Source organism: Asterias amurensis, chromosome 2, assembly GCF_032118995.1.
Source record: "Asterias amurensis chromosome 2, ASM3211899v1".
Taxonomy (NCBI): Eukaryota; Metazoa; Echinodermata; class Asteroidea; order Forcipulatida; family Asteriidae; genus Asterias; species Asterias amurensis.
Window position 1 is genome coordinate 15,904,761 of NC_092649.1, and position 18,323 is coordinate 15,923,083.

At 38.7% G+C, this 18,323-nt stretch overlaps 1 protein-coding gene across 3 annotated transcripts in view; it reads right to left on the reverse strand.

Annotated features, from left to right (window-relative positions):
* Nucleotides 1-12,202: 12,202 nt before the first annotated feature.
* LOC139954292 (protein O-mannosyl-transferase 1-like) overlaps nucleotides 12,203-18,323 on the reverse strand; it is a 95,784-nt gene continuing 89,663 nt past the window's right edge. For 2 of the 3 annotated variants that reach the window (XM_071954029.1, XM_071954028.1), the window contains exons 14-20: nucleotides 17,083-17,290; nucleotides 15,915-16,015; nucleotides 15,090-15,206; nucleotides 13,962-14,088; nucleotides 13,269-13,446; nucleotides 12,860-13,035; nucleotides 12,203-12,748 (exon numbers count right to left, since the gene is read on the reverse strand). In XM_071954029.1, the coding sequence (XP_071810130.1) occupies nucleotides 12,864-13,035; nucleotides 13,269-13,446; nucleotides 13,962-14,088; nucleotides 15,090-15,206; nucleotides 15,915-16,015; nucleotides 17,083-17,290 (903 nt within the window). In that variant the 3' untranslated portion in view covers nucleotides 12,203-12,748; nucleotides 12,860-12,863. Of the gene's footprint in view, nucleotides 12,749-12,859; nucleotides 13,036-13,268; nucleotides 13,447-13,961; nucleotides 14,089-15,089; nucleotides 15,207-15,914; nucleotides 16,016-17,082; nucleotides 17,291-18,323 lie in introns of those variants that run through there. The other variant, XM_071954030.1, reaches the window with a different exon arrangement.

Below are 18,323 nucleotides of genomic sequence, written 5' to 3' on the forward strand. Positions count from 1 at the left end.
CCCAGTCAAAGTTCATGCGCTTCTCTTATACGCCCCTGCAGCCACAAAGATTTTTTTAAATGTCCAAACCGAATGTGAGCTGTACAAAGAAAGGTCGAAGGATTCATATAAAACCGTTCACAATAAACACAGCGAAGACGGAAGCTCAGAAAGCTAGAAATATTTAGTCCATTACAATGGGAAAACAATACAGGTTATAATACTGTATCCCCCTGTAAGATAGAATGTATTGTCTCTTCATAAGAATCATATTGATGCAGTCCAGTTCAGGGTCATACAACTCATTACATGTCAACATTCAGCGTTCAGTACAGCGAAGATGGAAGCTCAAAAAGCTGGAAAGATTTAGTCCATACCAATGGAGAAACAATACAGGTAATAATACTGTATCCCCCTGTAAGATAGAATATATTGTCTCATCATAAGAATCATATTGATGCAGTCCAGTTATCACAGGAGTGATTGTACAGGGTCATACAACTCATTACATGTTAACATTCAGCATTCAGTACAGCGAAGACCGAAGCTCAGAAAGCTAGAAATATTTAGTCCATTACAATGGGAAAACAAACAGGTAATAATGCTGTATCCCCCCTGTAAGATAGAATGTATTGTCTCTTTATAAGAATCATATTGATGCAGTCCAGTTGTCACAGGAGTGATTGTACAGAGTCATACAACTCATTACATGTTAACATTCAGCATTCAGTACAGTGAAGACGGAAGCTCAGAAAGCTAGAAATATTTAGTCCATTACGATGGGAAAACAATACAGGTAATAATACTGTATCCCCCCTGTAAGATAGAATGTATCGTCTCTTTATAAGAATCATATTGATGCAGTCCAGTTGTCACAGGAGTGATTGTACAGAGTCATACAACTCATTACATGTCAACATTCAGCGTTCAGTACAGCGAATACGGAAGCTCAGAAAGCTGGAAAGATTTTGTCCATTACAATGGAAAAACAATGGAGACACAATACAGGTAACAATACTGTACCCCCCTGTAAGATAGAATGTATTGTCTCTTTATAAGAATCATATTGAATATCAGGCCGCAAAACTGCACAAATATGTGCCTTAATACTAAAGTAAATCCGGTCCATTTTGAAACAAGCAATGCGTGCACACGATATTAAGTTAAAAAAGATTCAGAATGCTTTTGTTCATGAGTTCATAGCTATTTCTATGGTAGCCGTCGAGCTTTGGAAAGCTCATAAAAGGCAGAAGCCAGCATTGACTCTGCAAAGCTAATCCTCGGCTCATTGATGCCATAGCTGTCTTGGCAGTGGCAAAGCTTTGTTGAATTTGCGCGGGCGAGCGGAATTCGCCCAGATTTAAGCAAAAGGTTTAATATGACCATACTAACATATTTGGGATGTTAGTCATTTACTTAATTATGTCAGCAAAATGGAGCCTGTGCAATCAATTAGTCTCAAGCAACTGACATTTAAACTTTGATTTGCTGTAACCACTGGTCAAAGGATGCAGACATTGTTCTTATGTGATGTTTCTAATATGTCAATTTTATACAATTAAGCAAGTAATAATAAAGAGCACAGAAACCTCAAGACCTCTAAAGCCGGGTAAGCACCTGCCAGTTTGGGTTCTTTCATCTTACCCACAAGATAGCAAAATTTGTGTAATCGGAACTTTATTTGAATATTTAAAACGTACAAATCCGATTCGTAAGTGAAATAAACTGTTTATAAATTGTTCACCCCCACATAAAGGAGTGGGTCCTTTCACCATTTTCTCGATGGATGAAACTGTGTTCAACAAATGCAGGGATTTAAGGCACATAGTGTTTGGTCTGATTCTACATCAGCAGCCGCAAGCAAAAGGTGTTCCAGTAGATGGTATTTTATAAACGGAGTAGTCATCTGCCACAACCATTGCTAAGTTTTACAACAGCTATTAGCAGGTAGTTGAAGATGTCCGTGCATATCCGTAAACGTAGAGATTTTTAAAACTTATTCTTTATTGCCAAGCAGTTAGTTTTTAACACTTCTTAGTCTAGTTGTAATTTTCTAAGCAATTTTAAGATTAACAGCAGGCATCCCGACATTCTTACTGTAAACCTAGAACAGATTCTTATAAATATTCTGCAGTTATACGTTTTCCAAAAGCGATTACTGAACTTAAAACAGAAACCAGAAACTCATTCATTCTGCATTCATTCCAGACGTTTCATTCCATCTTGCGAGATGATTTAGCAAACTAAGTTCATTTTGGTTCGCCTCTGCATTAATAAGGTTTTTAGTTTTTTAGGATACTGTTTCAATCTGGCCTTGATCTTTCTGTAGAGGTCTCATGCCTAAATAGCCCCCCCCCCTAAATTTTCATTGTATCCCTCCCCCTAATTTTTATAACTGTTATGCCCCCTCTATTTCGACAGCTGCTTGACATCACCCCTTTGTTTCAACAGCCATAGTTTTAACCAATCAGAAACTTGGAAATAACCCCAGTGAGTAAGTATTATGGGATCACCATGTGCACCACACACATCATGCAGCCATGCCATGCCATCCCATGTCATACTGGATGTGATGTTGCAGTGAGTGCACTAGACAAATTAAAACTGTACAGCCCTACTTACACGTACTGTGTTTTCTGCTTACATCCTGTCTATACAGAATTTGTCATATCTTCTTCAAATTAAATCACACCTCGGAGTAAACCTAGGTTTACGACGGGTGTAACATTTGGCACCTCCGACGGGACAGGTGTGTTACAACATTATATCTGATGTAATGTTCAACGACAGCGCCTGTCCAGTGACCATGAACCCAAGACCCAGGCTGCAGTAGTACAGAGTGAGAGACAGCAAGAGAGCCAACAAGATAGAAGACAGCTATGGAGTCCTGCCAGCAGCTAATGAGCCAGGTTAATGCCTTAGAAAGAGATCAGTTGCTGCAGACGTACAAGTTCTTGGACCTCCCTGGGTACGATGCAGTTGCAGAACGACGGCCCCCTCCTGATTAGACAAATCAAACGCCATCTCAACAGAGACGAGATAGATGAGATGGATGACCAGGGTGTGGAGAGCTTCAAGCAATTAGAAGAATTTCTAAAGATTTTCATCCCTGAGGCCCTGCCGTCCTCAGTTCCTCATTCTCAACTAGAAGTTGGAGAACCACCACTCAATGCTAAACAGGAGCATAAGTAAGAAACCAATCCCATCCCATACGAGAGTTCAAGATTTAAGGCCAAATAAGAGAGCCAGGCCAGAGAGATAAATTATCCTTCTCAAGATTAGCACACCACATCGGGAACGGTCATCTGAAGGGTCACTCAGAATGTGAGATTGTTGAAGGCGTCATTCGTGCAATTTCCTCAGGCTCTCCCCTGTGAAGTTACCTAGAAGGTAAGTGGCTCTCGCGCTACCTAGTCTCCGTCAGGTCTTACGATCTCATTACCGAGAGAAGGATGCAACTGAATTGTATCAGCAGCTGTCCCGTGTGACATTTCCTTCAGTTTCATTTTTGCATGCACACATTTTTATTTCATCTTTTGATTGTATTTATTTATTTATTATTTTACTAACCCCCCCCCCCCCCCCAACCACTTAACTCACATTGGTGTTTCTGCTTATTTTTGTCAATTAAGGGCTTTAATTTTAATGTGGTATGTTTTATACTGTAATATTTGTTTATATCGTTTGTGTATTGCATTATACTTTAAAGTCATAATAAGCCATCTTTTTTTTAAATTTTTACTGCAATTTTTAAGTATTGAATGTATACTAGATAAATGTTTACCTTTTTATGAGCTAATGTAGGTCTGGTAGGTCTGACATTTGTTGTTAGTTTTGCCCTTCCCTGGACAGCCTGTGCTTGTTTTTATTGTTTTGTCCGAAGAATTAAAATAAAATTAAAATAAATAAAATCAGTGATCATTGGTTCTGCTACTGGAACTAACTGTGAATCTATCAGCCAATCAGAATGTAACAGGTATATTATACACAGTCATCTTACTATCAATTCCCACATAACGTGGAAGTTGATAAAAAGAATAACTCCTCTTCCAACAGGCGCATGCTTGGTAAACATGAACACAGTCGTGGATTCAAGCAGATATTATAGCCACCTCCATGAGTGTAGAAAAGAAATGGATGACAGACCAATAATCACTTCTTAATCACAGTGCTGTTATTATGTTTGATGAATTTTTACCATTTCAAGATGATGTTCAGAAGTCGTTGTATTAATATGTTGATGGTTTTAATTTAGTATTGCCTATTTAGCCTGCCCTATGAGCTCACTAATTTGCATTTTACACTTTCATAAGACTGCACCTATACCATTGTGTTCTATAGCCTAAGTCAAAAGCGTATTCCTATATAAATGAAGCGCTTTCACAGCCTCTCCACTCAGGTGAACTCACACACACTGAGTACATATCACTTATTTGTGCGTATATTTAAAGCCATTTATGTACTTCAAGTGACCATGAAGCAGCTTTACAAGTTAGCCAAGAAGGCACCACTGCTGACAGTAAGCAAAAAATCAGAATCGCTGATTCCAGTAAGGCCGGCTGGGAAACCATTTCCACCTGGATCTGACTTGGAAATAATCTGAGATACAAAAACCTGTCATAACCCGACTTGGAAATACCGCAAAGGCCTGTCCCAAAGACAAGACAGCATATCCGTGATCATTGTTTCTGCTACTGGAACTACAGTGAATCTACCAGGCAATCAGAATGTAACAGGTATTATACACATTCATCTTAGCATGGAGGTTATTAGGACAAAAAGAATGGGGAGCTTGAGGACACGACAGCATATCTGTGATCATTGGTTCTGCTACTGGAACTACAGTGAATCTACCAGGCAATCAGAATGTAACAGGTATTATACACATTCATCTTAGCATGGAGGTTATTAGGACAAAAAGAATGGGGAACTTGAGGACAAGACAGCATGTCTGTGATCATTGGTTCTGCTACTGGAACTACAGTGAATCTACCAGGCAATCATCACAGAGAAAAAGTCCAATAAAGGGCTACATTCTGCACAACCTGTTTGTTTGAATTGTTAGGGCAGCTGGATCACAACCTGACTCGGAATTAATCAGAGATACCGCAAAGGCCTGTTCCAAAGACAGGTCAGCACATCCGTGATCATTGGTTCTGCTACTGGAACTACAGTGAATCTACCAGGCAATCAGATTGTAACTGAGTTCATACACGTTCATCTTAGCATGGAGGCTATTAGTACAAAAGGTAGGGAAGCTCGACAGTTTTTTACTACTTTGCTACTGGAACTACAGTGAATCTACCAGGCAATCAGAATGTAACAGGTATTAAACACATTCATCTTAGCATGGAGGTTATTAGGACCAAAAAAATGAGGAAAGTTGTTTGGTTATCTGGGCCAGCGCAACAAGTTAGATGGAACCACAAAAAATAAAGCTGTCTTTAACAACATATCCTCCAAGATGGCAGAGTAAGGGACTCCATAGGAAATCCAAAACAAAATGAAACATGATTGCAAGAAGGTCACTGATCACAACAGGAGGATCGGAGCGGCATTGCTTGAAAAAGAAGTCCCCTTCCAGAATAAATTTAGGCTCAAGGTGTGCAATGCCTAGTGAGACTCTAAGCCAATAGCTACTCTACTAATCAATAGTTTCAGGGTGAAACTTAACAATTTTTTTTTAATAGTTGCCATTTGTCCTGGCATCCATTAGTCTTGATGTATTTATGTCCTAAATTAAAAAAACTTGTTCATCTGTTTCTAATAACAACAATTTTCAATTAATAAATCTGTTTATGTTCCTTCTGTCATTTCAGTGTGTAAGGACTAACTTAATAATAATGTGCAATATTCAACATAAAATCTACCGATAACTTGATTTGTTTGACCTTTTACTGACCTTTTTCAAAAAGGAAATACAGTATAATGGCCTCAAACAATACATTTATATACAAATTTAGTGCAGGTTCATGACAGCATGCAAAGTAAGCATGTATTTTGTTTTTAAAGGATAATGGCTACAAGTACGAAGTTGTTGGAGGTCAGCACAATAGTTTGCTACTCGAGCCAGGGACAAGAAGTACCCAGAGAAGGACCTCTTGCACACAAGATGGTGTTCAATCTATTTTGGAGGAATGTCATCCGATGCAATCAAATACCTGGCTAACCAGCACAATGCCATGGGGGACTGTCGTCATGTAATGACATTCAAAGAAAAGGTAAGAAGCTGATTGCTACTAGAGCTATGAACAAGATGTACCCAGAGAAGGACCTCTTCCACACAAGCAGGTGTGCAATCTATTTTGGAGGAATGTCATCTGATGCAATCAAATACCTGGCTAACTAGCACAACGCAATGGGGGACTGGGGTCATGAAACGACCAAGACTTATGCTACTGGAATTACCTTGAAACTACCAGGCAATCAGAATGTAACAAGTATTATACACATTCATCTTAGCATGGAGGTTGTACAAAAAGGATGACACTTTCATCAAATATTGGATTTACTAGCTAATTTTGTGCAAAAATAAACAAACAAACAAACAAACAAACAAACCAACAAACCAACATGTATACTAAATACAGCATCAAAAAGTATGTGCTCGTTGCTGTTGTGTTTCTTTCTCTTAATTTTTCAGACTCAATGACTACGTGGATAATGGGAGATGGGATCGTAGCCAATGCGGGAAAGAATGGAGACCAGCTACCCGGGGGAGGACGTACTATCTGGTCCGGTCTGTCAGGGGCAAGATGTGCTGGCCTGATTGGTCATCTACTCAGGCTGATGAACAAAAACCAGGTTCCGACGACACTTGTTCTCCACTTAGGGACCAATGACATCCTCAAGAGTTCCACATGGGAGATAGGTAAACGGGTGAAAGAAAACAACAAGTGTATCCGCCAGCTTTTGCCTCACACTAGAATAATCTGGTCAGATATTATGATCAGATTAGCATATGCAGATGAAATTAAGAAAGGGGGCAGGGCTAGCAGCCACAAGAAATATTAATAAGATAGCTCACAAGTTTTGTAGAGAAGAAATAACATCAAATGTTCATGTTATCACCCATTCAAGTGTCTTTAATACAACCAATTTAAGAGTAGAAGATATGCCCATATACAAAAGATGGAGTCAGTGCTTTGGAGTAGACACTTCCAAAGGCGTTTATTGGGATGTTTTGTAAGTCCGCGGCGAATTTATTTAAATTTAATAATTCTTGGATTTGTAGTAGACATCAGGCAGTTCCTCAAGTATTGGCACTGGAGGAAATGAATTGTGTGTAGTGGCATTTTGTCCACTCTTGTTTAAACCCTTTTAAGTTGGCTGACTCATTTCATTGTTCAAATGTTTCTGTTGAACAAAAGAGTAAAATTTAAAAAAATAAATGTTGACCCTGTCCGTGCTAGACAGCGAACAGCAAATACTTTGTGTCATGTGAGTCTTTCATTGTTTGTCCGGGATAATGTGCAATATTCAACATAAGCTCCTGATAGCTTGAATTGTTCGACCTTTGAGTGACCTTTAAAAAAAAAAGGAAATACAGTATCATGACCTCAAACAATACAAGATGGTGTGCAATCTATTTTGGAGGAATGTTATCTGATGCAGTCAAGTACCTGGCTAACCAGTACAACGCAATGGGGGACTGTGGTCATGAAATGACATCCAAAGAAAAGGTATAAAGCTGATTGTTACTAGAGTCAGGAACAAGATGTACCCAGAGAAGGACCTCTTCACACAAGATGGTGTGCAATCTATATATGAGGCATGTCATCTGATGCAATGAAATACCTGGCTAACCAGCACGGGACTGTCGTCATAAAATGACCTTCAAAGAAAAGGTATGAAGACTTATGCTACTGGAATTACTGTGAAATTACCAGGCAATCAGAATGTCATCTCCCACCGGTGATGTGTTTATATTGTTGTTTGTAATTTGTACGTTTCTCTTACGTTTATCAGTTTATCCTTGTTTGCATAAAGTCAAAGTTCAGTGGCCACAGCCAATCGTCAAAGTTCAGTGGCCACAGCCAATCGCCTGCGGGCATCTAAGGAATTTCGTTTAAGGTGTGGCAAGCCCCTATTTTGTATACATATACCTGGGTGCCTGTATTTCCAAGTCATTTCTGTTCCTGATTCCGTTGTGTTCTGTTCGAGTATATTTTTAGTTCTTCTCAGTCATGTAATTTTCCGTAGCCATCTCCCGTAAGTAACCTTATTCTGTTTACAACTGTTATTTCTAGCATTTATTTCCCTTATGCATAAATATCTTTATTTTAACCTTCACAGTAAAAACTTCCCTTATGTAAGCATTTTCCTGTTCGGCATATTCAGCAAGTTGCCGTTTTCTCATTTTCCTAATAGTTATTTATCGGCGTTTTAGCCAACTCATCGGTCCCCCTTTTTTACGGCTTATAGTCTCTGGAGTTAATTTGACGTGTTATTCATTTTCTTGCTGCTTCAGCCTGTATTTATTATATTGCTTGGAATTATTTCTTATAAGTCCCCCGTTGTTTTCCTGTATATTTATTGTTGGTTAATGTAATGTTTATACCAGAATACCAGTGAACGCCCCAGAATACCATTTTACCATGTGCACGGACCTAGTTTCTGAGTCTCTCCCGGCAATGATGTAAGTTTATTAATGTATTAGTTATTTCACCGTTTGTAATTTACGCCAGATTTGTCTTTGTAGTGTCTTATATTCAAGTTTCGATTTAATATTAGCCCTCGGCCATTGCTTGTTTTATTGCTGTATCTCGTTCTGCATTTAAAGTTGTTTTTGTTAGACTGATACGGTTCACCTTTGTCCCCTGCCCTTAATTGTTTAATAATGTGCATTTTTCGTGTCATTTAATAAGCTATTTATGTATATGTTATTTATAGTTTCACCTGTGTAATGTTATACACCGAGTGTAAATAAATGGGAAAAGCTCATCCAAAGGTCTCCGCCGTCTCCAATTTGTACCGTGCATGTGACACAGAATGTAACAGGTATTATATACATGTACGTATTCATCATAGCATGGAGATTATGAGTACAAAAAGGATTGGGAGCTTGAAAGTTCCGAAGCAACCACAGCTCAGTCTCAACCGCAGTACACTTTTTCTTATTCTCCTCTTTTTCAGAGGAAACTGAGATCTACGCCACAAGAGCTGGAAGTAAGTTCTCCTTCACCCGCCAGATCAAAACAGCCACCACGAGATGATGCTCTTGAAGACCTCAGACTGCAAGTTCAATTGTTGGCATCAGCTGTAGAGCAGATGAGATATGCATAACATTATCAATACCAGAGACCTTCTTTATATTCGAGCCGCAGAGTGTTTGCCAGTTACAACTGTGGTCAGGAGACTCATGTCGCTAGAGGGTGTCGGAATATCCCGTCAAACTTCCAGGGCCCCCTGTATCAGGGCAAGTCATTGAAGGCCCTGAATCGCAATGCCCACCAGTCGACAGTTCTCTTTCTCAAGTGCTCAACCAACAATCATGGTCGACACAGACTGATAAGAAACCAGATTATCAACAGTTGATTTTCCCAAACAACCAGCACATGGTTACCATTAACGGACAAGACTACCAGGCACTGATTGACTCTGGATCTCAAGTTTCATCTATCATTGAAGACTTGTGGAGTATCCTGACCTGCGTCACACAGATCTATCTCCTTCAGATATCCACATAGAGGGTGCCGGTGGTCAGAAAGTGCCTTACTTGGGTATTGTTCCAGTCATCTAACAATCCTAGGTTCACCTATGACAAAGTACCCGTCTTTGTAGTGCCTGCTGACTCCTATCGAAAGCGAGTGCCTGTACTCATTGGCACGAAAGTCATCCGAGCTTCCAAACGTGACCAACAAATTGCAAAAGACATCTATCTTAGCATGGAGGTTATTAGTACAAAAAGGAACCAATTCCCACCTGGATCACAACCTGACATTGAAATAATCAGAGTAAAAAGGAACTGTCACAACCCAACTTGGAAATAATCAGAGACATCCGCAAAGGTCTGTCCCAAAGACAAGACAGCATATCCGTGATCATTGGTTCTGCTACTGGAACTACAGTGAATCTACCAGGCATTCAGCACAGAGGAAGAGTCCTAATTAGGGCTACATTCTGCACAACCTGTTTGTTTGTATTGTTAGGGCAGCCAGATCACAACCTGACTCAAAATTAATCAGAGATATCCGCAAAGGCCTGTTCCAAAGACAGGACAGCATATCCGGATCATTGGTTCTGCTACTGGAACTACAGTGAAACTACCAGGCAATCAGAATGTAACAGGTATCCCTTTTGAAGAACAAGTGCAGAAGAAAAAGCGGCGTTGGGAAGAAGAGTCGGAGCCACGCCTTGATGGCGCAGCTAACCCAGTGACAGGCAAATATCATGAAGCGGGCTACACATTTGTCTTAGCATGGAGGTTGTTAGTACAAAAAGGATGGGAGCTTGACAGTTTTTGGGATATCTGGGCCAGCGAGGAGATTCGCAACAAGTTAGATGGAACCACAAGGAATAAAGCTGTCTTTTATAACATATCCTTCAAGAGGGCAGAGAAAGGGTTCCAGAGAACTCCAAAGGAAATCCAAAACAAAATGAACAACATGAAACATGATTACAAAAAGGTAATCGATCATAAGAGGAGGAGAGGCGTTGCCCCAAAAAGAAATCCCCTTCCAGGATAATCAGAGATACAAAGACCTGTCACAACCTGACTTGAAAATAATCAGAGATACCGCAAAGCCTGTTCCAAAGACAGGACAGCATATCCGTGATCATTGGTTCTGCTACTGGAACTACAGTGAAACTACAAGGCAATCAGATTGTAAAGATGATGTGCAAAAGTTATTGTATCAATATGTTGATGGTGAAATTGCCTTTTAAAACAAATGGGCAAAAAGCACCATTCTGCACAACCTGCTTGTTTGTATTGTTAGGGCAGCTGGAGGACTATCACAAACTGGACTTGGAAATAATCAGAGATACCAGCAAAAGCCTGTCCCAAAGACAGGACAGCATATCAGTGATCATTGGTTCTGCTACTGGAACTACAGTGAATCTACCAGGCAATCAGAATGTAACAGGTATCCCTTTTGAAGAACAAGTGCAGAAGAAAAAGCGGCGTTGGGAAGCAGAGTCGGAGCCACGCCTTGATGGCGCAGCTAACCAAGTGACAGGCAAATATCATGAAGCGGGCTACACATTTGTCTTAGCATGGAGGTTATTAGTACAAAAAGGATGGGAGCTTGACAGTTTTTGGGATATCTGGGCCAGCGAGGAGATTCGCAACAAGTTAGATGGAACCACGAGGAATAAAGCTGTCTTTTATAACATATCCTTCAAGAGGGCAGAGAAAGGGTTCCAGAGAACTCCCAAGAAAATCCAAAACAAAATAAAAAACATAAGACATGATTACAAGAGGGTAATTGATCACACTAGGATGAGCGGCATTGCTCGAAAGGAAACACAACTATACGATCGCTAAGTCCCTTTCAAGGGCTGTAGAACAATGATGTACATGTACTAAATCCCCACCCCACAGAAGTGTGGGTGGGTCTACGACCGAATAGTTACCTGTAGAGCGAATATTACAAAACTGCATTGTTCCCTATGCCGGCAGGCAAATAGCTAAGAGTTTTACATACAATAGCGCCCTCAAGAGTCCTATCCCGACGCCCATTGACATGCGCACCACGCCGGCGTCCTCTTTTTCTCTTAGCTTGCAAAGGCAACGGACGTGAATAAATTTCTGTCCCGAAATCGGTGAGATTTGATTGCCTTTTTAGCTTGATAAGAGTGATTATTTGCTTCAGCATGTTTGGCATGTTTGGTCAGTGGTAAAGAACAGAGATCGCTCATTGACCTTATATTCAATAGGGAGCAGACAAGCCTAAATTTAATGTGTAAAATGAAAGGATCACATTGTCAGATGATCGTTGTATCAGATTCATCATAACAGATGGTAATTAAATTACAGAACACTAACTCTTATACTAAGTCACATTAATTTACTTCACTGTGCTGCATGCATATATACAGCTATCCAAAGTTTCCAAAGTAAAGACCTACAAAGTTTGGCTGTAAATCATGCTTAAAGTAAACATACACTTTGTACCAACATTTCAGGATGACTTACTGCAGATAACGGGACACATGTTTATTAAGTACAATTTAAACTTTTAGCTCTTTGAACCAACACACTGTGAAACCCAGTTCAAATGTGCACAACTCCTGTAAACATTCGCTGCAAAAACGTCAACATTTGCTTTGCGTTCGCAGGAAGTATGAACCGGGCTTAAGGTCTGAGAATAATAGTAACCAGTTTACTGCTTTTCACACCCGAGGGCATCTCACTGGGCCTTAAATCATTCCTTGACCATCTCAACTCCCTGGGGAGTATACAGCATCTGCAACAATAAATATGCGCTACTCGGCTAAACCAATCACAAGAAGCTAGTTGTGTACATACAAAGAATACACAAGGTACTTTGACATGTACATGTATATGCAGAGATATAAGGATATACAGTCTCCTGACAACTACTAGAGCAAGCTAGTCGAAACGTTGAGACCAATTTAAGAACGCACTCTGCAGTAGTGACATGTATAAGCTAAAGTAGTAGTCCCAGCCAATTTTCTATACCTTCCGCCCAGGTAGTAGTAAAACAGCAGGACAGTTCTTTTCAGGACTGAGAAATCTCCCAATGCGATAATCTTCTCCGCAAGACTCTTCTCCGCAAGACAGTTCTCTAGGAACAAACTCTACCTGGCAAATAGAAACACACATGGTGTTACCGAAAAACCAAATATTAATTGATACCTCACCATACAATGCCTCAAATCATAGATATACAGATATATATGATATTATACTAACGCTGTCATCTGTGAGTAAGAAACGTCCAGGTGTCCATCCATTGAGCTGATATCATTTCCTGTGAGGTGAGCTCTATGTGGCCATATGTAAAAGGCACCAGATTGAACCATGCTGCTAGAACCCACGTTAAGAAGATGGCAATCAAACCGATATAAACACTTTGCTGAGCAGACGACCTGAGGGGAAATAAAAAAGAAACATTTCAACGTCAGAGAAAATATTGTCAGGGCCTAGTTTCATTGAGCTGCTTAAATTCATTTAGTTGCATTTTATATTACAAGATAATTTTTTCCTGTTTTTGACACTGGAGTTCTCCAAATACATGTAGGGACATGGTCCCTAGAAAATAGGGACAGTTTGGGGTATGTAACCTTCAAAAGGCGTAGAAAACACTGCGTGTGTACTTTACCGAAGTATTGTGAAATAGATCCATTCTGTTGTTGCAGCTAGAAGCATCACTTTACATAGTAGTGCAGGTAAGTAATGATGTAAGAAAAGAGTTCTATCCATTAGGAAGTAGGGTAGATAATTCAGGATCCAACCACCAAGAAACACAACTGCAGTTACTACAAGTCTCTCCCATTCATCTGAAAAGACATTCAGTAAAAAGTGCATTAGGGCACTGAACGTTTTATTGTGTTTTTATTATTTATCTATTAAATTTCCAGGCTGACAGTACATAGAGAGAAATAAAACACTATCAATAAGACTACAGAGAAAAAGCCTGCGGATAACAAAACAAGCGAAGAAAAAATCACTATCTAAACATAACCATACAAAACAACCTACAAAGGCACATTACAAGTAAACAAACACGCCATAAAAAATAAAAACGACATCAAAAATATAAATTTTAAATATACAATCAAATATACACATAGAAGTAGAAGAAAAAAAAATGTCATAAAAAGTTAAAATTACATCGAAAATATAAGTTGCAATTACAAAGTCTACAGAAAATACAATAAACTACGAACATTCAAGAATGATTTGTACTTTCAAAAGACAACATAAAAGCCAAAAAGTACTTTTTTTTTAACAAAATGGTTTCTAGTAGTTGATAAAGTTACATAAAATTTGAAATAGTCAAGCTTGGTCTCACCTTGCGTCAAATCTTGACATTTCCTCCTGTCTCTGATGATGAAGGTGATGAGAATAGTAATAAAGACTGGGATGGAAACTGTAGCAACGCACCATGTGACTGGATTACCAAGGAAATATATCTGCATCTAAACACACACAAAGATAAAAGGCGTTTCAAAAATTTCACAAACAAGTCTATCAGAATCCACTCCCCATTACATATCTTGATTTAAAACACAACACATCAGTAGCATTTTATAGCAATACTAAAATATCATGTTTACAAAATTTTAAAATTCTACAAAAGACATACAAAATCTGGACCAGCCAGATGTTTGATTAAAAGGTCTCAATACATCAATATACATAACATTGGTTACAGAACAGACAATCATTACAAAAGGCAAACATGTTACGTGTATCATTAAATCTTTGACAGGGTTTGGAAAACAGGTTTTCTGTATCTGTCAGTTCTGCCTAGAGGTGGACCTGACACTGTCATGGTGCTTTCTTTCAAATGTTGTTAAAATGACGTAATGCACTCGTCTAAAAACCTGTGCATAATACTAGAGAGATCATGTGATATACAGTACATCAAAGCTAATGAACACGGGCCAATTTCATAGAGCTGCTTAAGCAAAAAATTTGCTTAAGCACGAAAATAGCTCGCTTATTTTACACATGTTTCTGGCCAAAATTTCATGCCATATACATTGCTTATGAATAGTATTTAGCTGTTGTATACTTAGCATAACAATTGAGTGGAGTCTTGGCCGGTAATCTGATTTTACTAAGCAATGAATTTTTTGCTTAAGCAAAATTCTCTGCTTAAGCAACTCTATGAAATAGGGTCCAGATTCAGTAAAACTGCTTGTTTGTAAAGTTTATATACCAACATCCCACATAGTTGTCTTACATTTGAGTTTTTACTCAGCCAGAATGCAATGCCTCGCTGAGTGAAGGGCAAACCAACATCCCACATAGTTTTCTTACATTTGAGTTTTTACTCAGCCAGAATGCAATGCCTCACTGAGTGAAGGGCAAACCAACATCCCACATAGTTTTCTTACATTTGAGTTTTTACTCAGCCAGAATGCAATGCCTCGCTGAGTGAAGGGCATACCAACATCCCACATAGTTTTCTTACATTTGAGTTTTTACTCAGCCAGAATGCAATGCCTCGCTGAGTGAACGGCCATTCTTCAGGAGATGACTGGTAGCGATGTTTATGATTTATCTCAAAGTTTTTGGCCAACATCTTCATCTATCAAGGAAAACAAAGATATTTATGAGAACAATTTTCATTGATGTTGAAGATTTGCTTTGCTTTTTGGTTTAAATAATACATTATTCCACATTCCACAACCATTTGAAGGTCATGTTCTAAAATCCTATTCAAAAAGTTTCTAAGTAAAAAACTTATCCTTGGGATTTGCACAGGCTTGATCATTAGAACTCAGTAAAGAGCATTAAGCAACATTTATACTGTACAATTTGAGCACTATTCTGAACGCTTGTTAAGTAGTTTGTTAAGAACCATTCCACCAAGAGAGAACAAAAGGTTAGAAATCCAATAAAAACTACGACACTTGCTTACTGGTCACTGATTTTAACTAATAATTGTTTCATTCTTATGTGCCAATGGAAACTAAATGTCTGTACAATCATGATGTGGAAAATAAAACAAAATTAAAAACAACAAAAGCTTTGGATATCCCAGATATGACTTAAATCACATCAAAGATACTTGCCTGCAAAAACCAAAAATGTATAAAAAAAATGTGTCAATCTTGCCTTCTACGGATCTACCTTTAACAAACCAAATCCTGTGGTTTTTTTTTTAACAGAGCTCAGGAAAGTACTGAGCATACAATGCTAACAACCATCCGTGTATATGAGTAAAACCAACATTGATGAACCGAATCCCATTCTACTTCTTCTTCTTAACTAAACTTATAAGTTGAAAATTTACCTGTAACTCCCAGAATTTCCCCCAAAAGTTTAGTTTCCTTGTTTCATTCTGTGTTTCGGACGGCTGGAATTGTACAAGTGAGTTGTCTCCATTGTCTGAAGCTGAAAAGAAGAAATCAAGTATATTAGTTTTGGTTTTTACCCATTCACCAGTGTGTGTTAGCACTGTATACTCAGTACTCCCCCCCCCCCCCCCCCGAGTCTTGTGAACAAATATCACAGGCATATTACTAGGGTGGGATTCGAACCCACAACCCTTGTAATTCTAGAGCTGTGTCTTACCAATTAGACTACCGAGGTTGCCCGGTAGCTAGAGGCAGTTCGAAATCAAGTGTTAAAAGCACTAGACAGTATTGGTAATTACTCAAAATAATTGTTAGCATAAAAACCCACAAGTTAAAGGCACAACACAATATTGGTAATTACTCAAAATAATCATTAGCATAAAAACACACAAGTTAAAGGAACTAGATACTATTTGTAGTTATTCCAAATAATTGTCAGCATAAAAACCCACACGTTAAAGGCACTAGACACTATTGGTTATTACTCAAAATAATTGTCAGCATTAAAACCCACAAGTTAAAGCACAGCATACTATTGGTAATTACTCAAAAAAATTGTTGGCCTGAAATCTGTCTCGGTAACAAACAAAAGAGAGCCGTTGATAGTATATACATATTACTGTGAGAACGGCTTCCTCTGAAGTAACATTGTTTTTGCAGAAAGAGATAATTTCTCACTCAAATAATTCAAGACTTCGAGTGAGAAATAACCTTTTTCTCAAGAACCATTTTACTTCAGAGGAAGCCATTTCTCACAATGTTTTACATTATCAACAGCTCTCCATTGCTCGTTACCAAGTAAGTTATTATGCTCAAGCTTATTTTGAGTAATTACCAATAGTGGCCAGTGCCTTCAATTCTGGACCCCAATAACACAAACGAGACGAAGAGGCAGACCAAGTAGGTGTCGGACGGAAGGACGACATCGGAGAACTTTGGAAGCGTCACATTGATGCGACAAGCACAAGAAAGATCAAGGTTTAAAGAGGTTGAAGAGGCCCTCCTTCTGCAGTGGAGCGACATATGCTAGATATATAGATAGATAGATAGATAGACTTCAATTCAGACATGAAACTTGTCATCCTTTCATAATTGTGACCTCACCTTTTGCATATTGATGCTCTTCTACATTCCAGACAGTATCATCTTGCTGTAGGATCCGATCTGTAGCTACCTCATGTTGGTAGAATCCCCATTCATCAAGAAGCTTGTTTGTCATTCTAATGGCTTGAGATGTATTCACATGAATCAATCTTACATGAGACGATACAGCTTTCCAAGTATCTCCTTCAGTGTCTATATTAGTAATAACCTGAAGGAACAATTTCATAAAGCCTGTAAGCACAAAAAACTCTCTATGAAAATAATAATTAGAATTTATTCATTTATTATGTGCATGTTTCATACAAAAAAAAACCATGTACAGATGTACATTACAATGCAAACAGATTAGTATACATCTGCGCATATGGTTAAAACCAAAATGAATATTCTGTATCACTGATGCATCATCAGCATCTGCAGAATAGTATTGCTTAACAGAATCAAGTTACCAGCCGTAATTACGGCTGATGTGCACTCAAGCAGTAATTTCTGCTTGAAAGACACTGGACACTATTGGTAGTTATAAAAGACCAGTCTTCTCACTTGCTGTATCTCAACATATGCATAAAATAACGAACCTGTGAAAATTTGCGAGATAATATGAAAGAAAAAAACACCCTTGTAACATGAGGTTGTGTGCTTTCAGATGCTTGATTTCGAGACCTAAATTTCTAAATCTGAGGTCTCGAGATCAAACTCGTTGAAAATTACTTCTTTCTTGAACAGTACGTCACTTCAGAGGGAGTCGTTTCTCACAAAACTAAGGTTTAATGCTAATATATATTTTGAGTAATTACCACTAGTGTCCACTACCATTAACAAATTCGGGCCCTGAAGGCACTAGGTAGACAAAAAGTAAATGCATAATTGATTGATTAGAAATGAATATCTTTTCTGTAGAATATAATCATGAGTAGGGAAGATGGCCTTAGCTTTCGTTCTAAACCGGACCTTCTTCAGAGGCATAAACAAGTATACACCATTACATAACCATTTATAGAAAGTAAGAGGGGAAACGGATAAGGAAAGGATCCAGAAAAAAAGCAGGAAATATGTCCCTCTTCAGGTCACTCAAAGTTCCTCGGGGGAATATACATACACTAGTTACCTCATTGCCAGTCAATATGTGTATACTACAATAGGATAGGTCACAGAATGACTAGTTTTTATAAACCAAGAGACTGAAATTAATAAATGTCTTTAAAAAGCAGGAGTAAGCAGCCAGGGGTTGGAGAGAAGGA